The sequence below is a fragment of the Opisthocomus hoazin genome, chromosome 3, assembly GCF_030867145.1.
Source record: "Opisthocomus hoazin isolate bOpiHoa1 chromosome 3, bOpiHoa1.hap1, whole genome shotgun sequence".
Lineage (NCBI taxonomy): Eukaryota > Metazoa > Chordata > Aves > Opisthocomiformes > Opisthocomidae > Opisthocomus > Opisthocomus hoazin.
In genome coordinates, this window is record NC_134416.1 from 59726260 (window position 1) to 59750947 (window position 24688).

Genomic DNA, 24688 nt, shown 5'->3' on the forward strand with positions numbered 1-24688 from the left:
TAAATATGGGGAGGCTTGGCAGATTGACTACATCACACTGCCACAAACCCGCCAAGGCAAGCGCTATGTGCTCATAATGGTGGAGGCCACCACCGGATGGCTGGAAACCTACCCTGTGCCCCATGCTACCGCCTGGAATACCATCCTGGGCCTGGAAAAACAAGTCCTGTGGCGACACGGCACTCCCGAAAGAATTGAGTCGGACAACGGGACTCATTTTCGCAACAGCCTCATAGACACCTGGGCCAAAGAACACGGTATTGAGTGGGTGTATCACATCCCCTACCATGCACCAGGCTCGGGAAAGATTGAACGTTACAATGGGCTGCTAAAAACCACTTTGAGGGCAATGGGGGGTGGGACTTTCAAAAACTGGGATACCCATTTAGCAAAGGCCACCTGGTTGGTTAACACCAGAGGGGCCACCAACCGGGGTGGTCCTGCCCAGTGAAAACCTCAGCGCCCCGTAGAAGGGGATAAAGTCCCTGTAGTGCACATGCGGAACATGTTAGGGAAGACAGTTTGGGTTAGTCCTGCCTTGGGCAAAGGCAAGCCCGTCCGCGGGATTGCTTTTGCTCAAGGACCTGGGTGTACCTGGTGGGTAATGCGGAAGGATGGGGAAGTCCGATGTGTACCTCATGGGGATTTAATTTTGGGCGAGAATAGTCCATAAATAATTGTATAAAGTTAATTGTTAAATAACCCTGTCACTGTCTGTTATCACTGTTATAATTGTTCTATTTGGTACCAGTAGTAGCATAGTAAGAATCGTCCAGATTAAAGAAGGATGGACTTTTTCGATGAAAACCTAGCAGAGCACAGCGATGATGGAACTGGACCTGGTTTTCAACAACTGGCATCCAGCAACTTCATCAAGATCAACATCTCCTGCAGACTGTGGGCACGGGCCACACCAGATACATCAGCCATGAGCTCCGGATGCAGCAAGTGACCGCCCATCACCACACATCACCTCTCCTGCCACGGAAGACCATTACGACAGATGGAGCCCGAAGTCATGGATTAAATGAACTCAACGGACACTTTAGAGTGATGATCCATAGACTAAGGGAATGATATCTGGAGACAGGAGAAGTGGTGGTGATCAACTGGACAATGGGGGACCTGGGCATGACGTAGATGGTATGGAATAAGGGGTGGATAATGTCCTGGGTTTGGCCAGGACAGGGTTAATTTTCACCGGACTCCAGGAAGGGGCACAGCCGGGGGGTGGGGACTGACCCCACCTGGCCAGACAGAGCCCGGTATTCCATACCATGTGATGTCACGCTGGGTTCCGGTGGGGGGGGGGGGCGCGGCGGGAACGCTCTCGTGGCTTCGGGGGGCGCGGCGCTGGTCCTGTTCGGGAGAGCGGCTGTCTGGGTCGTGCGGTTCGTTGTTGTGTTTTCTCCTTATTTGTATCGTTGTTGTTCCTGTTCCCTCTGTTTGCTGTTCTGTTAAACTGCCGTTATCCCGACCCACCAGTTTCTGCCTGTTTCTTTTCATTCTCCTCCGCACGCCGGCGGGGGGAGGGGCGGCCGCGTGGCACTTTTGTTGCCGGCGGCAGCCGAAACCAAGACAAAAGGTATATATCCTACATTTATTTTTATATATATTTGATTATAGACTTTGAAATAGAACACTGATATAGTTATATTCTTAATATATTTTTTTAAAAATTAGCCATAATGACTTAGCAGAGAAGATAAATGGAGCACTGTAGGTATTTTACATTAATTTCTGCCTTTGTTTTTATTTTCTGCAAACTAGATACAGAGATGACTCTGCTCTTGCTTTATAGCTCTTCTATTTCATTACTATATGTGCGATCTGCTATATAAAGCAGAAAATAGAAAATATCCTTAAATCAAGTATACCTTCCAAACAAGGTGTTCAGTTTGAAAGGATCTTCTGGAAAGGCTAGGGAAATGAATTACGATAATCTGATTATGAATTTTTATTAACTGTTTAGTATCTGTTTCTTATGTGTATCTAAACAAAACTTGCATAAAATTGTAGTAGAGTTTTGGAGAACAGGACCCCTTGCTTGTCTGGTCTCAGTATATGTATCTGTGACCACCTCACTAACATGTATCGGAAAAATTCTGAAATTTCATGTTAACATATCACTGTCTGCTGAATTTCCCCATTCTTGGCATGTAGGACAAAAAAACAGTAACTCATACTGGATACTGTGCTGAAAATGCAGTGGCCTTGGTATCATATTAGGTTTAACAGTTTGCCCTTGATGCTAGAGAAATTGATGATCTTGCTGTATTGTATTCAGCTGGGGATGGCAGTAGTTTGTTCCTCCAGTAAGATCCTTGGATCTGTCAGGGCTTTTCTGAAATGCTGTGGAAACCAATAGTACTGCTACTTGAAAAATTCTTCCTGTTTCTTAGAGTTAAGTGCTATAAAATTTGGAGCAAGGAGGTGAAGTGCAGAGGTGTTGAGAGCTTGGTAGGTGAGGAACCAGATGAATTGTTTGAGGAAACGCTAGGTAGCAGGAACAAAAGGCCACTGTTGTGTTTCTTTATGGTAATGCTATGTAGGTGTAACAGAGAACAACTTTCTTTAGTCTTCCCCGTTACCTCTTTTAACAAGCAGATTCCATATACCTGGACTTTGCATTCTAGTTGCTGAAGTCTTGCTTTACAGTCTCAGTTCCATGGGTAGGAGTTTAGGATTGCATATCATGTTATCCACATTTTATGTGCAATGGAATATTTTTATGCTGGTTAAGTAATGTGTTGTGGAAACCCTAAAAGTTCATAAATTTAATGCTGCAGATTGTGAAGCTGTTGCTTCGACATGGTGGAAATCCATTTCAAGCCAATAAGCATGGGGAGAGACCTGTTGATGTTGCTGAAACTGAAGAGTTGGAAATGCTATTGAAAAGGGAGGTGCCCATCTCTGATGATGAGGACAGTTGCTCAGGTAAAAGCAGCTATTTAATTGCATACTTCTATCACATCAATTCACCTGAAGTTAGGGGTTTTAAATCTTTTGCATAGTGTTAGCTATAAAGAGTTGCTGCAGGTAGCAATTGCTATTGCTAAGGTTGTTTTCCACTTCTAGTTTCAGAGGTAGTTTTCAGATCTTTCAACTGAATTATCTGAAATGTTTATTCTGACTTTTTTTTTCTTTCTCTCTCTTTTTAATAAGGCCTTCCCAGTCTCCAAATCAACCCTACCTCAGAATAGTGGTTTTACCAGAGAAAGATACAGAGAAAAATACCATATTTATTATACAAAACGGTTTCTGAGAGGTCTTCTTGGGGCAAAATATCTCCAAAGTCACTTATTTCACATCCTTAGTAGATGAATCAGGAGCTAGTGTCTCACACAGGTATAGCTGAGTTACATTTACTCAGTAAAGAAAGTCCCTGCCAGTAGGGGAATCGCTGGTTTGTGAAGGTGACCAGATAGTAGCTTGCTTACACGGAGGCAGTAATTCTTGGCCCCTACTGTATTTCTGGAGATTAAGAGGCAGGTATTACTTCTTGGGGCACGGAAAGAACTATTATCTCCTTGGAAGCAACAGATTCTTGACCATGAGGAACTGGCTTGAGTGGCAGGCAGGAACTTTTCATTCTGCTTTCACAGAATCTTCAGGAATTCAGATTATTTTGAGTAAAAGAAATCAGTTGGATTGAAAACTGGCCGAATGGCCAGGCCCAGAGGGTGGTGATCAGTGGCACAAAGTTTAGTTGGAGGCCAGTAAATAGCAGTGTACCTCACGGGTCGATACTGGGTCCAGTCCTGTTTAATACCTTCATTAATGATTGAGGTAGAGTGTACCGTCAGAAAGTTTCCCGATGACGCAAAAGTAGGAGTGACTGACGCACCAGAGGGTCATGCTGACATCCACAGGGTCCTTGACATGTTGGAGAAATGGGCTGATGGGAACCTCTTGTAGTTCAACAAGGGGAAATGTGAAGTCCTGCACCTGGGGTAGAAACAGCCCCAGACACCAGTACAGGCTGGGTCTGACCAGGTGGAGAGCAGCTTTGCAGAAAAGGATGTGGGGGTTCTGGTGGACACCAGGTTGAACACAAATCAGCAATGTGCCCTTGCTGCAAAGAAGGCCAGTGGTAATCTGGGCTGCATTAGCAGGAGCGTTGCCAGCAGGTCAAGGAGGGTGATCTTTCCCCTCTGCTCATCACTGGTGAGGCCACAGCTGGAGTGCTGGGTCCAGTTGTGGGCTCCCAATTATAAGAGAGAGATGGACATACTGGAGAGAGTCTGATGAAGGGACTGGATCATCCCTCCTATGAGGAAGGGCTGAGAGAGCTGGGACTGTTCAGCCTGGAGAAAAGGCTCAGGGGGAGCTTACCAATGTGTACAAATACCTGAAGGGAGGGTGAAAAGAGGACGGAGCCAGGCTTTTCTCAGTGGTGCCCAGTGCCAGGACCACAGGCAATGGACACAACGTGAAACACAGGAGGTTCCCTCTGAACACCAGGAAACAGTTTTGACCTGTGAGAGTGACAGACCACTGGCAGAGGTTGCCCAGGGAGGTTGTGGAGTCTCCACCCTTGGAGATATTCAGAAGTCATCTAGACATAGTCCTGGGCATCTGGCCCTGGGTGTCCCTGCTTGAGCAGAGGGGTTTGGACAAGATGACCTCCAGAGGTTCCTTCTAACCTCAGCCATTCTGGGATTCTGTGAAAATTACATGAGGGAGAGCATCGTGTCACATGATTGTTAAAGTTTCTTAAAGATTGTTAAAATGAAACCAATTAAACAAAGGAACAAAAAAAACCCCCAAGACCAAACCCCTAGGGATGTTTTCTATTCAAAGTTTCACGGTACTTCAAGCAAAAAAAAAAAAAAAAAAAGTCACATTGCCCTATGTAAAGCTAATAAATGTTCTGATGTAGTGTTAGCTTTTTTTGGCGTTAGAAGAATAGCCTGAAAAACAGTGTGTAATCATTCTGCTTTAAGGGACAGTTGTGGCGTTGCTCCACAGAATCTACTTAAGCTTAGCCAAATCATTAATCTTTAAGAAAAATATTTTTACATATGTATAATAGAAACTTGCTACTATTTAGCAATTGATTCCTCAACAGTTGTCTGTGCAGGGTATTGCTTATTTTCCATGGGCTGGTTTCCAAGAGGAGCAGAACGTTCTCTGCAGTTTCTCCAGGAGTCAGGATTAGAGAATAGGTGATCTGTCTCCTGTACTTGCATTGCTTTATCTTTGGTCATTAAGGAATAAACTCTCTGATGTGTTTGGAATGGGGAAAAACTCTTAAGAGCAGAGCAGGTAGAGACATGGAATAGAGAAGCACCAACTGCCTTGTAGGAAAAGGGTGAAGGGAAGGCACAGACAAGCTACAAGAAGTGTTTAGAGTTAAGTCGGGAAGATTATGTCATGTACATATAGGTGAGGGGGCAATATATAAAAAGCTGGTAGCACGGAACTAGTAGTATGTTTTGGGTGCTACAGATAATATAGAAGATAATAAGAACTTCTGGAATCTGTTTTATTGATACTGTGTTGTTGAATACAAAGTAGCTAAGAAGCCTGCTGGCAAGATATATGTCTTAACCATTGTGTACCAGCAGCTGGTCCACAGAGGATCCTACTGGAAATGAGGGGGAATCTTGCCGCAGAACATTTCCCCCTCCCCCCTTCAAACTTTTAATGCATTTAAACTGCCTCATGACTTTCCTTCCACTATTATTTCAAACTCTTCTGTTACTTTTTATTCCGTATGTCAAATCTCTAGTCCATGGTACTGAATATTACAATAGTCAGTTCTTTTTAAAAAGCAAACTGATAGATTCAGCTGAAGAGACTTGACTTGGAACCTTACTGGGAGAGAACAATACATCCAGAAATACTTTTTAAAGTTTTTTGAGTTCTTTCTAGATTTTCATATGGTCAGGTGGTGATAACACTCCATATGTTTCCTAAAATTTAATTTAATGAGAGGTTTACATTTTGGACTTGCAAGTCCAAGACATCCAGTACAACATGTTTGCTCCATGCTGTGCACTTGTGTGGCAGAGAGCAGTTGCAGTGAACTGTAGCATAGTTTAGGCTGTCCATATCAGGTGCATAAAAATCCATGAGGGAATTTCTTTACACGAGCAGCTCTTTGTCTTTTAAGAATAAAAGCTTATCTGCCATTGAAACATGACTAAATAGTTCATGTGGAGGAACATAGTTTAGTTGTCAAAGGGCATAAGAGTTGAAGCGTTCCTAGAGGAATGAGTCATCATGGTAAGATGTCCTTGAGAAATAGTCAGGTTATGCAGGAATTATGCAAAGTAGATGAGGTTTACAAAATTTAAAGTGCATTGATTTTATTAGATTGGAATATAAATGCTTAATATTTTTACATACTTGAGTGAGGACTGTAAAGTGTGGGGAGCACTTTGGTTTCAGGCCCTTTTGTTTTCTCTTAAAAAGCTTAATTCTAGTGAGAATGTTTATTGTGTGTTTTGAGTGTGGGGTTTTTTTTTCGTTTGTATAGCAGTGTGAGTGCTGAACTGAACTATTTTGTCCTGAATATCCTGTCCTAGTGTGAAGAACGTTCCATCAGTATTGAACTAATTTTTTATTTTCTTACTGTAGATTCTGAAGAAGCTCCATCTGTAAATCCTTCCAGTGTAGAGGGGAATGCTGATTCAGAAGCAGAAAAGGACTCTGTAGCCAATGACAGCAAACAAATGGCCCCTAGTAAGGCACCACTTCCATCTGCTCTTGATGAGTATGAGTTTAAAGATGATGATGAAGATGAAATGAAAAAAATGATCGATGACAAACATATTCTTAGAAAAGACCTAAAGAAAGAGGATGAGACTGAAGTTGAAAAGAACAGCTTATTTGTGAAACAAGAGAAAGTTGTCTTTTCAAAATCATTTAAAAGCAAGAAGCAGAAATCATCTAGAGTTCTGTATTCAAGTTCTGAAAGTTCAGATGAAGAAATACTTCAGGACAAGAAGATAGTCTCTCCTTGCTCTATTTCAGAGACATCAAATTCTGATGTAAGAGTGAAGAAAGAATATATGGTTACAAACGAACATAAGCAAAAAGGCAAAGTCAAAAGGAAAGTAAAAAATCAGAGCAAAAATAAAGAAAATCAAGAACTAAAGCAAGAAAAAGAAAATGCTAGAATAACAAATATATCTGCTTCTGGGTTAGATTCTTTAGATAAAACTAGAGAGGAAGAAACCTTTAAGAAGTCTTTCACCACAAAAGAAGATTCTTCTTTACATCTGTTTCCTATCACTGCTGGCAAATCTCCGAAGCATCCCTGTGGATTAAGTGAAAAGCAGTCAACGCCATTAAAGCAAGAAAACACCAAAACTTGCTTATCACCAGGAGGTTCTGAAATAACATTGCAATCCGAATTAGTTCGGTATGATCACAACACTGACTCTGAGTATCTAGTAGAAAGTTCTAGTGGGAAATCTTGTAAGCACAAAGAAAAAAACAAACATCATCAGAAAGATTTTCACTTAGAATCTGGTGAAAAATCTAGTCCTAAAATTAAAGAGGAAGATAATAGCTCAGCATTTGAGAATTCAGAGTATACTCTGAGAAAGATTGACAAGGAAGGTAAAACACTTAAAAAGCATAAATTAAGGCACAAAGAAAGAGAAAAGGACAAGCACAAAAAGGAACAGGATGGGGAGAAGGAAAAACATAAACATAATGTTAAAGAGGTTCAAAGAAGTATTGAGTTTGACAGAGAATTTTGGAAAGAGAACTTTTTCAAAAGTGATGAAAATGAAGATATGTTGTTAAATATAGAACATGAATCTCTTTCTTCAGACAGAAAATCAAAGCTAGAAAAAGCTGTGGCAAAAGAAGAGAAGTTAGTTAAGGAGAGACAGTTCCAGAAAGAGAGAAATGCTAAAGAGGAGAGAGAGAAAGAGAAGAGCAAAAAGGAAAATGAGAAGTTTCTTAAAGATGAAAAAATAAAAGATACAAAAGAAGAAAAAGAAATTATGCTTGCAGATAAAGAAATTGAATTGTTCTGCGTTGGTGTTAAAGATGAGGCAGCCAGCATGCATGTAACAGAAAAAGAAACAGATACTGAAAAGCAGGAAAAGAATTCAAAGGAAAATAAAGAAAAGACTGAAAAGCGAACTTCAGCCAAAGAAAAAGATGTTGAAAAGATAGAAAGAAAGAATGGAGAAAAAGAGAAAAAGCTAAAACATGAATATAAGATGGAGAAAGAAAAAGCTGAAGTAAATGAAAACATAGAGAAAGTAAAGGAGAAGCCAAATTTCCAGCAAACAGAAAGATGCCATAAGGAAAATGATAAAATAAAAGGCATGGGTACTCTTAAAAAACTTGACGACAAAGAAAGAAATAAAGAAAAACCTGATAAGAAGCACGATAAAGAAAAGACCGATAAAGACAGACATTGGGCTGAAAGCAAAGAAAAACACTGTACTGAAAGAAAAGTCAAACAGTCTGAAAAAGAATCCGAATATGCTAAATCAGAAAAAAATAGAACTAAAGACAAAGAAAAGGAACTTGAAAAAAAAGACAAATCCAAAGACAAGGAGATCTCGACAGTAGCAAACTCAAAACACGTGCAAGAGGAAAGGATATGCAGTATTACAGAAAGTAATAAAACAGTCAATGACAAACTGTCATCTTTGAAAGAAAAATCAAAAGATGATTTGTTGAAAACTCCAGACGGTAGAGAGAAAGATAAAAAAGATAAAGATATAGACCGATACAAAGAGAGAGACAAGCATAAACTGCATCAAAGTAGTTTACTTAAACTAAAACTTGAACATGAGAAACCTAAGCCTAAACCAGCTCCTGCACCAAAGGATGCTCGACCTAAGGAAAAAAGACTAGTCAATGATGATTTAATGCAAACTAGTTTCGAAAGAATGCTTAGCCTTAAAGATCTGGAAATAGAACAGTGGCATAGAAAACACAAAGAAAAAATAAAACAGAAAGAGAAGGAACGTTTAAGAAACCGCGCTTGTTTAGAACTTAACAAGATGAAAGAAAAACCAAAACACCCATTAGCTGAAGTAAAAAGCAAAGAACTGATTCGTTCAAAAAGCTCAGAGTTGCCAGATGTTTGTATGAAGGAAAAACAGCAGAAAGACGCTACAAGTAGTAGATCGCAATCAGTAGATACAAGAAGTGTCAATGTTATAAAGCCTTCACTGGTTTTAGATAATTTAAATAGATCCCCCAAATCAGAAAGTGAGAAGACAGGTCTGAGCTCTAGGTCAGTGTCCATGGTGTCAATTGCGAGCTCTGAGGATTCTTGCCATACCACAGTAACTACTCCAAGGCCTGTAATCGAGTATGATTCGGACTTCATGCTAGAAGGTTCCGATTCCCAAATGTCTTTTTCACAACCACTGTTTCTGGCAAGTGCCAAATCACCAGCCCTTCTTGAAAAGGAGACCGATGGTCTTGCTGAGTTGCCAGATCGCATTAAGCCACATTTTGCGAACAGGCTTCCACCAGCGTACATTAGATCAGCATCTGTCGAAGATGTTAAACTGGTTTTCAGTGAGTGCAGACCTGTTGTAGAGGTTCGAAGATGCAGCATGCCTGCTGCCGTTTCTGAATACAGCAAACAGCCTCAAATATATGAAGAAAATAATCAGAATGGTCTGCCATCAGTTCAGACTTACACTAGCACTTCTAAACCAGAACTACCATGTAGCATGCTTGAAAGAGATTTTCAAAGTAGCATGTCTGGTTTGCAGTCAAACTTTACATCATCTCCAACTGGAGCTGTTAGCAACAAGCAGGCAACAATGGGTACAAGTACAATTAAAAATATTGTTCAGATGAGCCCTTCAGAAGACTACAGTATGCACTCAGAGCCAGGTAATCAAAGTGGTGTGACTCAGCAAACCAAACCATCAGATGTGCCTTTTGACAGACTTAATTCATTAAACAGTGAGTTTAGCAGCTCAGGTTATGGTGTATCAGAGCAAGATACTAACAGTGTTATAGCAATGCATAATTCTGAAAACAGGACACTAAAAGAGCAACAAGTATCTGATTTTTTGCATCAGCACGCTGAAATTAAGGGAAGTTCCAGTTCTCAAGAATCTGCATCATTTTTGCCTTCACAGTCGCCTCGTTCTTTACCTATCCAGCCCCTCCCAGATGTGTCTAAACACATTTCTTTACCAGGCATTAGCAGTCAAGATTCATCGTTTCTACAACAACAAAATCTAGTTCAAACTACAACTTCTACTCTGGATACAGATGCTACTAGTACCAGAGAGCTGGAAAATGCTGTTTTGCCTTCAAACATTAAGAAGGCTGATGCACCTCTTGCTGTATATTCTGAGAGTTCTGCGAAGGATATTTCACAGAGCTATGAGAGGGTGAATGATTTACCTACGGTACCGTTAGAAGAAGATGCTCATGAAAGTGGTAGCACTTCACAACTAAATGTAAATTCGTATGCGTTCAGTAAAGCTGTTTGTAAGAATGCTCAGAGTGAAGTGGATAGTAACACAGCGGATACTTCAGACATTAGAAATGAAAAAGGCCAACAAGAAAAGCTGGTTTCAGTGCATGTTGTTGATAATAAAAACGACGCTGATCTCTGTGAACTAAGTTCAGGAATGTCAAAGGGAATTACGAACGAATTGGCTAATAAAAACCCCTGCACTGCAGACAGAGAAAATGTGTTGACAGATGATCCACCACAGTACTCCTCTTTATCTAATTTGGAAAATAGTTCACAACAGATTACACAGGAAGTGGTGCATAAATACAGCCAAATAGTTAAACTGGAAGAAGAAATTGCTGAGGATCAGAAGGTGGAACAGGAAGAAATACCTCAAAGAATCACGAGGAACAGAGCAAATATGCTTGCTAACCAGGGTAAGCAGAATCCTCTTGGTTGCACGCAGACATCAGAAAAAGAGTCTGAATCGTCAGCATCTATGAAAGCAAGGATTAGATTAACTGAAGAGGATGATGCTCAAGTACATCATCCGCGTAAAAGAAAGGTGTCGCGTGTGCCTCAGCCTGTGCAAGTGAACTCTTCTTTACTGCAGGCTAAGGAGAAAACCCAGCAGTCACTGGCAGCTGTTGTTGATTCTTTGAAACTTGAAGAGATTCAGCCATACAGTACTGAGAGAGCAAACCCGTATTTTGAATACTTGCACATAAGAAAAAAAATAGAAGAGAAGCGTAAATTACTGTGCAGTGTTATTCCTCAGGCACCTCAATATTATGATGAATATGTGACCTTCAATGGTTCATACCTACTGGATGGCAATCCCTTGAGCAAGATATGCATCCCAACTGTAAGTAACGTGGTCTTTAAATATACACTGCAATGAAAGGCATGTTTTGGTTTTATTTTTGTAACTTTCATATTCTTCCTAACTTGTTTCTGAGTACTTGTGCTGAAAATAGTAAGCTGACATATGTCAAATTAATATTGATCAGTAATGTCATATTTTAAAGCCCCATTCAGTGGAAATATAAACAGTGGTTTCACGGTCACTACAAGACAAACCATCATCTGTGACACCTGCAAAAGGCACACAGACGAACATTATAGTTCAAAGCATTTACTACTGTAAAGGCTACCCTTCTCAAAAGTGAAGTCAGTTGTTGAGAGCTTCTCCGAATTTCTGCTGGCAATAATTTGGTTAAGACTAATTATTCAAAGCTGTTTCATTTGAATGGGGATGGATGTGCAATGCTTCAAAATTTGAAGTCTATCACCAGAAGTTTTCAGTAGGAGAGTGCCTGCTAGCTATCTCAGTTTCTCCTTAATACCCTCAAGAGCAGCAGATGTAATCTGCTATGTCCCAGCGTTTGTAATCCATCAGTTTAAAGTGTTCAGAATTTTTGTTTAATAATGTGAAGTTCTTTTCCCTTTCACTGAAGAACGTCCATAGTTCAGGGACACTTGTTTAGTTCTAAGCTCTCCGTAGTTCTGACACAGGCATACTCCTGATGACAGCTGTGAAGGAGGTCTATGCAGTGCAGAACATAACTGGCTCAAGTGCAGTTGGTATTACTATTTGCTATGGAGGTGCCCCTCAAGGTGTCCCAGGATAACACGGTCATTGCTGGTCTCTGTTTTTAAGTCAGCATAATCACAGTAGCACTTGAATCATGCTTCCTTTCTTTGCTTCTCAGCACACCTTATTCTGTGCTTACTGTTCTGCATGGGGGAGAGGGGAGACCCAAAGCATTGTGCATTGAGGGTTTTCTGAAGCATCGCTACTCTTGGGAGTAGGAGGTTTTCTACTTTTCCACCTATTATCTGATCTACTTAAACTGCTCTAGTTCTGAGGTAAAACATACTAGCTTAAACCTGTTTGAATGGTTTAAATGAACACACGTAATAGCTGAAATAGGCTGAGAACCATGTATTTCATTTCCTAAAGCAGTTGTTTGGCTGACATACAGTAACTTGGTCATGTCAGAATTCAGTAGTATTTGATTGTATCCCCATTCTGTAAGGTGTGTCAAGTTAGGAAAAGTCTGAGTTTGGGAGGAGTGGGGAGAATATCTTAATCCTTGAATGGCAAAAATGCTTACTAAACTGAACTATTTGTATGTATGAAATATCATATGCACAAGCCAAGCATCCAGTCTTCAGCCTCTGTATTGCTGAATGGACTGGTTATTTTATCGACTCATTTAAGATAACTCACCCGTACTTGAGATATTGCCTTAGCTTTTTCCAGTAGAGTTGGAGATTCTTTTGATTAAGCAATGAACACAAATTTAATGTATAAAAGTAAATTGAAAAACATGTTTGCTTCATTCCAGAGGTAGTCATAATCCCCTATATAAGCTGTCTCTTCTAATTTTTCCACTATGCCCCCTGTGTCTGCCCAAGAGAATTCATGTGTATCCTCCTAGTATTGAGTTCTCTCTTATATGATGGTGACTACAGTTCTTTGAAATTAGTAGATCAGTTGTAGTCTGAGGAAAGGATGACCCTTCTACTTGGTTTGTAACTGAATTAGGATGTATAGTAAGCTTTGCAACAATGTACCAGGCTGTCAGCCTTCCCCAGTCTACAAATACTTCTCAGTAGCTGTTGCAGCTTCTATAATATATCTTTATCACTGGAAGCAGAGATTTTTTTTTTTTTAATCTTTTTTTTTTTAGCAGCTGCTAGTCAAGTACATACTGTTTCCAAGCCTACAACTTACTGCTTTGGCATCACACTTCAGTGCTTAATTTGGGATAAGCGGAAAGTGGAGAAGCACAGCATGTATTTTCCCTTGGTCCATCTTCTGCCTGGGCAATAGAATTCATTTCGCTGTCATAAATGGCAATGTCTGTAGGCAGGGAGGGTGATTGACTTGATATTAAAGCAGTGCCTCGTACTTCTTTCGTGTCTCTCGTGCTGTGTGTAACAGGGACTTTGCAGTTCATGAAAATAAATTTAGGTAGTGGGGTAGTGCAAATTCTTGGGTAACTTAAGTACTTAGGTTCAGAAAATACCAGAGATGAATGCGTGCTCCCCATTCTCAAGGGCTTTTAATTACTTGTTGAAAAGAAAAAACCTCTTAAATAAAAAAAAAAAAAAGTGAATACATACTTAAAGGACTACAGTTACTGACTTTCATCTCATTTAGATTTCTGGGTTGCTACCCTACACATGTTCTGGTGATACTGGTGTTTTAAACTGTTACTTGTTTTGTATATGCTTGCATGATACTGTAAATTTCTACAGTTGTAGAAATAACTGATAATAAAATAACTGAGAAGCCAAAATAAGTGATTAGGAAATCAGTGTTTATTTCCACTGGGTCTAAAGTGTAAGAAAGCAGCACGAGTTTTAATCTACAGAGGGGAGATATTTTAAGCATTTTAGTTTTGCTTGTCTGAAAAATTATCTAGAATGCAGCTAAATGCTTTGTTTAATTACTGTAACTTGTGTAAATACACAATTTTGATAAAATTTCTTGTTTCTTTTCAGAAAAAAGATACCATTTAAAAAATTAGTAGTTTGGATTTAATGTCTCTGCAGACCTTGCTTGTGTATACAATTTAATAATTTTGTCACAGAATCAAGGAATCACAGAATGGTAGGGGTTGGAAGGGACCTCTGTGGGTCATCTAGTCCAACCCTCCTGCCGAAGCAGGGTCACCTACAGCAGGCTGCACAGGGCCTTGTCCAGGCGGGTCTTGAATATCTCCAGAGAAGGAGACTCCACCACCTTCCTGGGCAGCCTGTTCCAGTGCTCCGTCACCTTCAGAGGGAAGAAGTTCTTCCTCATGTTCAGATGGAACTTCCTGTGCTTCAGTTTGTGCCCATTGCCCCTTGTCCTGTTGCTGGGCACTACTGAAGTTAGTTTGGCCCCATCCTCCTGACACCCACCCTTGAGATATTTATAAGCATATATTAGGTCCCCTTGCAGCCTTCTCTTCTTCAGGCTGAACAAGCCCAGCTCCCTCAGCCTCTCCTCGTAGGAGAGATGCTCCAGTCCCCTCACCATCCTTGTAGCCCTCCGCTGGACTCTCTCCAGTAGCTCCTCATCTTTCTCCAGTAGCTCCATCTCTCTCCAGTAGCTCCTCATCTTTCTTGTCACCACTGAAAATCACAATCATAATTGTTCCTATTACAAATACCATAAAAAGGAATATTGCTGAACCAGAGATCATTTCATGCTCAGAAATGAATGTTTTTTTGTATATTGTGCATGTTGCCCAACAGTGTTGAAAATAAGGGCTATATATAGTCTCTCTGCAGTTGTGGAATATTAATAACATGTGCATGTTGTTATGCATATAATGCATAATTTAATATGCAACTGCAAAATGACCTTTCTGTTGGGATTGTTAAATTTTTTCTTTGATGGTTCTTTTAATGATTCTCTGCTAATTCCCTGCTAACCTGAATTTTGCCTCATAAATTTACATAGACTATGGGAAAGCAGATACCCGTTCTTAAATTATTCCTGTATTTTAGGTACCACTGTGCAAAGCTCTATGTGAAGACTATATTTAACTCTGACACTCTACCACTCGAATAGTTTGTGTAACATATTGTTTTCTGCATTGGAATTGTAATGACGTGCTGTAGTTTAGCTGATGAACTTCAGACATCCTGTAGGTGGGAACCAGGAGATGGTGTGCTTAAGTTTGATTTCCACATCCTTGTTTATATACTGTAATTCATATCCCGTATCACCTAAGGCTGTAAGGATAATCACGTGTGAACTGTGGCTTCCCTCCCACCAGTGTAAATATAGAACATAAGATAGGAGTCATCAGGTCAGTTCAAAACAGAAGGAAACAAATCTGAATCTTCTAACAGAGTAAATTTAAATTGTACTTGGCTGTATTGCCTTTCAGACGGCTACATCAGTGTGTTCTGCAGGGTCCATCTTCAGCTGTACTGCCTCCTGAGAAGACAGAAAGATGATTTATTTCCAGCCTCCAGTGGCTATCAAGCAGATACATTTCTAGTAAAAGGCATTCTGCCCAGTCTGTCTGACAATGCTGTAGAAACTTAAGTAGTAAAAAGCTTGTTTTAGTGGTATGACTAGAAACTTGGTTCCTAGATGCATGAAATATTATAGCAATAGAGCAGGCCAGTCGATTTGGGTGGCATGGGTGACGGGAGATAGAGAGGGATGTATGAAAATACTTGCAGACAATTTGTGTATGTGTGAATCTGAGTTAGCTTCAGCGTTGCTTGTCTCTGTGACGGGCACAAATGAACATCAAAGGTTTATAGTGAAGGCTACAGTGAAGAGTTGGTGCTCTTCTTGTAGGTGTTACGAAGGATGCAAGGCATGCAAGAAGCTCTCTTGAATGATTTTTCATGTGTTGGAAATGGTGAGGGTATGTCTTGAACCTTAGCTGTTAACTGAACAAGCCTGTTGTGATGGAAGGCTGAGTTCTGTCTAGCTTTTCTGGGCAGTTTCTCAGACTGGGACTGGAACGCTGGAGAAGGCAGGGCCCCTTTGCTTCCCTCTCTTCTGTGCGGAGTGCGGGCCCTCAGGTAACTGGTTTGGCAACTGACTTCGGGTACGCGTGAAACTGAGGTCACCTTTTCCGTGTGGCATTCGGCTTTGCCTTCTGCCCTCGCAAGCCCAACGCGCGTTGCTGTTTTCCCTGCGCACGTTGTGGGGTGTCTCTACGACCCGTCCCTCTGACCAGCAGGTCCGAGAGGCTCCTCTGGCTGTCGCTGCCCGGAAGCCTTCAGCTGCGGGGTCCTTCGCGACCAGCAGGTCCGGCGCCCTGCCCGCCGCCGGGGCCGGCTCCCGTCCTCTTCGCAGGCTTCCACCACGGCAGGCTCTTCCCTCCCGCGTTTCCGAGAAGACAGGAAAAAATTCCTAATTCCGTAGGTCACTGAGCCCCAGCCCACCCCTGTGACGCCTGGCAGCGCAGAGCTGACCGGAGCGCTTACGGGTGTGTATGCGGAGGCAGCAGCGATCGCCGGGATCGCAGGGCCCTGTGGCTGCGCGCAGGCAGCCTTCCCTGCTGACGGCGTCGAGGGCTGGCGCAGAACGCTCCGGGGCGCTCGGCGGTCCCGTCTGCGCCGGAAGGCCGCCGGCACCGCCGCCGAGCGGCCCTCGCCCCGGGACGCCGGGAGGACGCCCGGCCCGGCCCGCCTTCCCTGCGCAGCGCTAGGGCGCCGCCTGCCGCGTGGGAGGCCGCTGGTGGCCGGGCGGGGCGGGCTGCGGGTGGGGCGGGGCCGCCATCTTAGCGGCTGGGTAGGAGAGCGCGGTGGGCTGGGCCGCGGGGGTGGCCGGCCGGCGCAGCAGCGCTAGGGAGGCGGGGATCTCTGGCTCGGTGAAGTAAAAGTCCGCAGAAGTTTGCTGCCCAAATAATTAAGCCCTTTCCAGTTATTTCCCGTGGTGTTGGTTCCTGTTTCTGTTGCAAAATTAAATGGACTATAAGGGAATAACATTTTATAATGGCATTTGAAACCGTCCAGGTGGCACGGATGCTCTCCAACTCTGGAATTCTTATTTCTGGGTAACTTGGCTACATAAACTCAGTATTTACAGACAGATCGTTTATCTTGCTTCTTATGCTGTGTGCTTCGCTGTTAGCAAAAGTGCTGAGATTGTTGAGAGACCTTTTGGGCTTCAGTAAAATTAAATGAAAGCTTGGTGTTAAGACTACAACAGTGGTGTTGTACTGTGCCATGAGCGCGAAGTTTCCTGGCAAAACCAGACTGCAGTGTATCTCGGGCTGAGCTTAAAGACACGGATGCCCATTACGACTGGGACAGATTATTCCAGTAGAGTATGTGGTTTGGGGATTTTTGTGTTGTGCTTGTTTTTAATACTAATGCCCTATTAAAAAATGGCATATGCTGTAAACACTACTCACTGGTTTGGGAGCCAAACCATTTTCATGGAAAGAAGTGAAGTGTGTCTTGCTTAGTAGTTTGAAATGTGAAGGAGTTGAATGTCACTTATACCAAATAATAAATTCGGGAATGAACCACAATTAGTTATTCAGTATGTTCTTTAATTCAAAGGACGTTGGCTAACTTCCACTTGGGGAAAAAAATGTCCTGAAATATTTTTCCAATATAACAATAATTGAATAACTCTTGGTAGATAAATCACTTTGTTACTGGAGTGTATAGGTGCAAGATTGATACTAGTAATGCAACGTGTCCATACTTTCATAATCAATTTATTATTTCTTGACAGTTGCAGGATCCATATTATTGAATAGAATTAGTTATGTTTGTGTGCTTGTGTTAGGTACAAGGTAGAGTATAATACCTGTAGGTATAAATTTCAGCTGTGGTTTCTGAGTATCAGTGGTAGTAAGCAGTATTTAATTTAGTTTTGATGAGTCTTTCCAAAGCAGTATCAATTGTCTTACATCTAGCAGTTGTTAAAAACCATGCTGAACTGTCAGACAGAACTCTCATAGAGAGAAGTAAACTTTGCGTGGAGCCTTAAAACTCCCAAGATGTTTATTAGCTACTTCTCAAGAAACATCTGATTTCTGCAGTTGCCATGAGGGCTCCAGGTGCCTTGTCAGTGTGTGTCATGCAGTTCAGTCAGGACAGTAATACCGTTTTTTTACTATAAGTGACTAAAAATGCAACATGTTTAGCATACAGCCAATCAATAACAGTGTTGATAGGTCACTCAAGTCTATTCGATTTTTTTTTTTTTAGCTTTTTTTTTCCTAGGCGTGAGCTTTTAAAAAAAAACTTACTTGACTAACTGACAGGAGGAAATACTTTTCCAAGCCACTGCCTGGTGTTCTAGTCTACTTATTGTGCTTGCCTGTGTTCTGCGTGATTGTAAGATTAGGAAGATGGTTGGTTATCTTCTGTGCCGTATAAAATGCCAGTGACACTGTATAGATATATGGAGTTATTTTTTTAGCAATATTTTTCTCTTTTGTACTTTGCTCTTGTATTTGGCTAGGCAGTTTTTAACTTCTCAAAATGCAACAGTTGTGCTTTACAGAGTCTTTAAAATGGAAAGCAAGTTATATTTTTACTACCTTCTGATGTATAGCCCTTTTAAAGAATAGGCATGGCATGCCGACAATGACTGGTTAAAAGCACTGAACAGTTTGAAATGCCATTTCAGTCGGGTTTATGGATGTTATGGTAAAGAATCCCTAAAACCTTTTATGGCAAATGGATTGAAATCACATAATTAATTGAATGTACAAACCTCATATTTTCCCTAAAAAAAAAAAAAATCTTGTTTATGTTCATGGTTTTCTTTTAAATAAGTGTTCAAATCATGTAGGCAATGTTAAGCATATGTTAAATACCTATTCACTATACTATTTATAAAACCTTTTCCACAGATTACACCACCTCCCTCACTGTCGGACCCACTTAAAGAACTATTTAAGCAACAGGAGGTTGTAAGGATGAAACTACGTTTACAGCACAGTATTGAAAGGGTAAGAGTAAAGTAATTTATTTTTTTATGTCCCAACTTTAAGCTTGAGAGTTTTTTTCTTTTTCAACGGACAGGCTATATTTTGCTTGATTTAACAATGCTTTAGAAGTAATCAGCCTTCTATCCAAATTTATGAATTAGAGAAACTTTTAAATTTAAAAAAAAATGGTTTGGACAACTGTTAGCAGAATACTTACCTTAGTAAGTTAGCGGCTTTTTCCTGTTAATTGTTCTAAGATGTGGCCCAGATTTTTCCCAGGGGCAGTGGGGAGTGGGAAGAAAGCTGCAGACTCTACTCTTGAAATCTAATAATGGTTGTAGACTTCAGAACCAAATTGACTGAGTTAAAAAAATTGAAGCAAGAGTAAATTTGGTATTGATAGAAGACACGTGTGGCTCTAAGACTAAAACATGGTTTGCAATATTCTGCTTGCAAAAACTGCTTAAAATTATGTTAGAACTACATCTGTAGGCTTCATGGAATTTGAACACAGAAATTGAGAAAATGTTCCTAGTTTAAGAGTATTTTTTATTTTTAAGTTACCCAAACCTTTTTCATTGGCAGCCTAGATTTAGATGTCTTGTGAGTATTGTGAGCCAGATGGCTTGCGGACACAGACAGGACCCCATGCTCACACAGAATGTGTCTGAAGGATTTCCACACAGTTATACAAGCAGCTGGTTCATTAAAACCCAATGTAGTAGTCTTTTCATTAAGTTGTGGGGGAGGAGGTGTTTTTAGTTCTGACATTCATGGAACACTCTTTGCATCATTAAACTGAAATGTTCGATTTGATTAGATGAACAATCTCTCCTCCCTCCACCAGCCCATTTCTCAGACTGTTCAAAAGTGTAAGCCCTAAAAAAGAAATGTTTAAATTAATAGGCATTTTTATGAATCAAACAGAAATGCTTTGTTTACCAAATGTGTGTTTATGTGTCATTATCTTATTCCATCAGGAAAAGCTTATTGTTTCTAATGAACAAGAAGTTCTGCGTGTGCATTATCGAGCAGCAAGAACGCTAGCTAATCAAACACTACCGTTCAGTGCCTGCACTGTTCTGTTGGATGCTGAGGTTTATAACGTGCCTCTGGATGCTCAGGTAAAGAGATTTATTTCAGAATTTCAGACAAAAAGGTCTTTGTACTCTGACTCAAAAGGAGTATTTGAAGAGAATTCTGTTCCCGTACTGAAACTGTCATTGATTTGTGTGAAATTAAGATTTTGCACATAATAAATTGTTACTTTGGTTAGGCCTCATTTGGGTGTGCAATAACAAGAGGATATGGGCATATGTACACTAGTTTTCTGTTTTGTACCATGTCTGGTTTTCTTTCACTTCCAGAAACGATGAGAAGGATAAAATGAGAACATTACTCTCCTAGTTTTTATGAAATAAAATTTTATTAATAAACAGAACGTATTTTGGAAACTTACAAACATAGCTTAAACAACAACAAAAAATCATCAGAATATAAGATTATTTTGTTACTAGTCTGGAGAATCAGAATGCAGTAGTGTGTGCAGTGATGAGATTTGGTCATGAAATTTGGAAATGTTTTGTGGACACACTTGTATAATGATTTTCCCCTCTCTATAAGGCAGTCATTAGAACCGTTCCATAAAAAACAGGTGACCAACAGGCAAATGTTGAATGCTACCAGATGAGATTTTTTTTCAAAATCACCTCAAGCTCCATATTATTTACATGCGCCATGTTATTTACATGTTCAGTGCTGGTATTTAGTTCCTGATTAAAACATAAAATAAACAGTATACTTTATAATCTGCATACATTTTATGGACTACCGCTCAGAAGTTGCTGCGGCCGTATCTCTAAGAGAATATAATTTCATGGCGTTGGTATTTTGTGAGCAGGTCTGCTAACTAACAAAAATGGAAACTGCATTTAGAACCTGCTTCAGTGACTGCTAGGAGCACATAATGCAAGGAAGAAATTTGATGTTATACATGTAATAAAAGCGTTGATGCATTGGATGTTGGGCGTTTTTAAAATGAAACACCTACATTTCCAACATAATGTGGAAGCCTACTTCATCCTGGAGCCCCTTATTACAGCTTCCAATGTTTCCTCAATCTGTTACTACATTTTTTCCCCCATCTTTAAAGAACTAAAGCTGTGCACAACAAGGTGATTCAGCAGGACATAGCAGTTTTATGGAGACTGTATTGTTCTCCCATTTTAAGCCTTATACTGACAAATTTTTAGATCATCATATGCTTAGAAAATCTAACTGATAGGGCAAAAAAGAGATATTTTTGCTTTTGTTAACAGTCCAAATATCATCATTGTTAGTTCTGAAGTTCATAATGTCCTTTGCTTTTTTTCTGCCCAAACTTAGAGGCCGAGAGCTTTTTAGAAATTTGAGATACATCTGAGTTACGCATGTAACTGCATTTTTGTAGTTATCATTTTACAGTTGATTTTAAATAAGGTGATTCTTTATGTGAATTCTGTGAAACAAAAGGAATCTTTACTGGGGAAGAAGTGGTTGTGGTTTCCACTCCCTCCCTGTCATCTGTCTGTCCGTCCCCCCCAAGTATTGCAGCTTTTTTGACCATCTATGTAATAACAGTAGTAGGAGGAGTAGTGAAATGCCTCTCCTTCCCCCTCACTACCTCAACAGCTTTGTGTTTCAGTCCGTGGCAGTTTTTCTTAGAAAATGATAGTACTTCACATAATCTTCAGCAAAGTATTAAATACATTTTTTATTATAATCGAAATCAGTGTTTTAAACTACCAACTTGATGCTTTATTTTAAATTTGCTTCATGGGAAGCACGTAGATGCACAAGAAACCATTCTCTTGCAGCGCATTCTGCCACTTCCCTGCTATCCTGCTAGCAGCTCTTAATTTTGTTCTGCAACAGAGAAATGTTTCTGATGAAATTTTTCTTGTATTGGAGCAAATAGCTGGGAAAGATTTCTAAGCAAAGATCTGGTTTATTTTGCAGGAAAATGACCACCTCAGAACTGTTTTTATGGGGTGTCTGGGTCTTTGGAGGCTTGCCTTCACGGCTGCACATATTGGGCAGACCTTCAGAACCGTACTTTGCCATTATGTGGGCCGGAGGAAAAAGGCCCAGGTTTCTGGTGAACAGACTGTTAGCTGGTCACGGCTCACCTGAATGCCTGCAGTTCAGGGTAACAAGATCAGCGTAGTTGAGGGCTCTTGCTAGAACCAACCTGTTCAGCTGTCCTTGATATCTGAAATCTCAGCTGTTTTCTAGAGGTTTCAGTCTTTGCGGGTTTTTTTCCCCTGTTCTTGCCCATTGTGTGCGATGTACAGTGTACAAATTCCTGCAGTGTAGTGTCTTCTCCCTGCCCCCCCCCAAAAAAGAAAAAAAAACCTAACAGCAACTTGTTCTATTTAGCGATTATTATCTAAATGTTAAAATTAGCATAGTCTGGCTTTGGTACTATGTATAGAGTATCTAGTTTCTTACGATGAGCAGATGTGACATTCCAGATTCTTACTAAACAGTTTTTTAAAAAAAAAAAAAAAAAAAAAAAAAATTGAGCAGGACATTAAGACATGTCTGCTCACTTTTTTAATCTCCTTTTGAGGCTTTTGATGGTAAAAATATTTTATTACTGCTTTTGAATGCTTGTGTAGCCAGTTAAGTCAGGCTGCTTAAGTTTTCTTTTATTAATGTTTTTGCTTTTCCTGAGGGAATATTCATTTAATTTGTTTACTGAATTTTAAGGAGAACAAAGAGATAGCAATTTTGTGGAAGGATCTGCCTTGTACTGATTAAGACTTTAAGGCATAAATCTTTAAGCCTCCTACTCTAATTTTCAAAAACAGAGTACAGTAAATAGCTTGAGGGAATCTGAAAATACTCATTTTTAGTGAGCAGCTGGCTCACAGTGAAAGTGGTGGTCAATGTTTATGCTCGTGTATACCTTCACACTTTGACTCTTTTTATTTTTCCATCTAAAGCATTGTTTATGAAGGCCCCACAAAAGAGGTTTTATGTTTTAAAGTATATTTAAGACTGAATCATCAAATAACTAATAGATTGAATAAATTTTTCTTTGCAGGCTGATGACAGCAAAACATCGGTGAGAGATCGTTTTAATGCAAGACAGTTCATGTCCTGGTTACAGGATGTTGATGATAAGTTTGACAAATTAAAGGTATGTTGCTTTGTTTTTCCACTTTAATAAACCAACCCCCCTCCCCCCCCAAAAAAAAACCAACAAAAACCCACAACCTCTAATGTCACGACAAAGATGAGATGAATAAATAGATTAATAAATAGTAGATTTGTATGCAATATCATAGGCTATTGTAGAGGTTTTGAGGGCAACATAAAGGAGGGTCTAGCAGTATAAAGAACTAACCTTTGTTGCTATAGAGTGTAATGGAATAATCTGCATATTTATAAATACATAGTGGGGAAATTGCTTACCTTACTACCACCAGAGAGGCTCCTAGATGTTTTTTCTATTTTCAAGCTCATTGCACTATTTTTTCAAATATTGAAATAACTTCCTTCTCAATTTCAAAATAGACGTGCCTTTTGATGAGGCAGCAGCATGAAGCAGCGGCTTTAAATGCGGTACAGAGACTGGAGTGGCAGCTTAAACTGCAAGAACTCGATCCTGCTACGTACAAATCTATCAGCATTTATGAAATTCAGGAGTTTTATGTTCCTCTTGTTGATGTTAATGATGACTTTGAATTGACGCCAATATGACAACTAGCATCTTCTGGCTCACCCTTTCCCTTGGACAACTAGAGATTGGGGTGCAGTGATACACAAAGGTATTTTTCTTCTAAGACAGGGCACTTCGTTCTGTGGAATACTACCTTTCTCAGTAGTTCAGGTGTTCCTTCAGAGGAGTGTGGCACGGGCTCTTGTTCAAACTCAGAAGATGGATGTGAATTTTGAAGTCAGTTTCCCAGTAACTGCCATTATCTGTATTTTAAAATTGCCTGTAGCTTTAGAGCTTATTGCTGAAAAAGATGACGAAACATGGTGAATTAACAGCGCTGGAAGCTGTTGATAACTAAAACAGCCACCAAAAAACAAACGATACTTAAAATCTGCTATAAAGCTTTGTATTATGAAACTTCAGTAACAGTTGAACTCCCACAGAAAAATCATGAAAAAGCCTGTGGAAGAAAATGTAAGACTTGGAGGGAAAATAGTTTATTAATCTTATTATATTTTGTAAATTACTGTACAGTTTTCTTTTTGGAAAAAGATGTAATATTGTCTTCATTTTTAAATAATTTATTTTATACATATTGTGCAAATGTAAATAGTCTTGTAATTAATGTTCAAACCTGTATAAAATAGATATTTTAACTGTAAAACTGTTTTTGTCTAATGTTTTATTGGACCAAAGTTGTAGTTTTTATTAAGTGTAGTGTGTTCCTGGTTGGGAGTTCTTTTTTTGTATGGCATGTGTTCAATTTAGCTGCTTGTTTCATCACCATAACTGTAAAAGAATTGAGACTGAACTGTACTGCATGCTTCACAGAATTCTTAACTCCTTTACGTCAGTAACTGATACCTAAACAATTGTAATACTTAGTCATATTTCATATTCGTCTGCTGTTGTAATGCCATCCCTATGACTTGCTATACTGAAAATATTTTTGTGTAAAACAAAAAAACTTTTGCTCTTACATGGTGGTCTCGTAATAGAGCCTATTTTTTCCAACAAAATGCCTTTGAATGAAAACTCTTAAATTGTACATTGTCTATTTTAATATTAATCTACGGAAGAATATGTAAATAGTTGTAAATATAATGTTTAATAAATTTTATTGGTCATGTTATTAGTTGGAATTTCTTAATATTG

General features: G+C 39.9%; 1 protein-coding gene across 2 annotated transcripts in view; it reads left to right on the plus strand.

The window, feature by feature from the left end:
- ANKRD12 (ankyrin repeat domain 12) overlaps nucleotides 1-24632 on the plus strand; it is a 76137-nt gene extending 51505 nt beyond the window's left edge. For both annotated transcript variants that reach the window (XM_075416465.1, XM_075416466.1), the window contains 6 exons: nucleotides 2790-2937; nucleotides 6586-11273; nucleotides 18751-18849; nucleotides 19809-19952; nucleotides 22916-23011; nucleotides 23389-24632. In XM_075416465.1, coding sequence (XP_075272580.1) covers nucleotides 2790-2937; nucleotides 6586-11273; nucleotides 18751-18849; nucleotides 19809-19952; nucleotides 22916-23011; nucleotides 23389-23574 — 5361 coding nt within the window. In that variant the 3' untranslated portion in view covers nucleotides 23575-24632. The remainder of the gene's footprint in view (nucleotides 1-2789; nucleotides 2938-6585; nucleotides 11274-18750; nucleotides 18850-19808; nucleotides 19953-22915; nucleotides 23012-23388) is intronic.
- The last annotated feature ends 56 nt before the right edge of the window (nucleotides 24633-24688 follow it).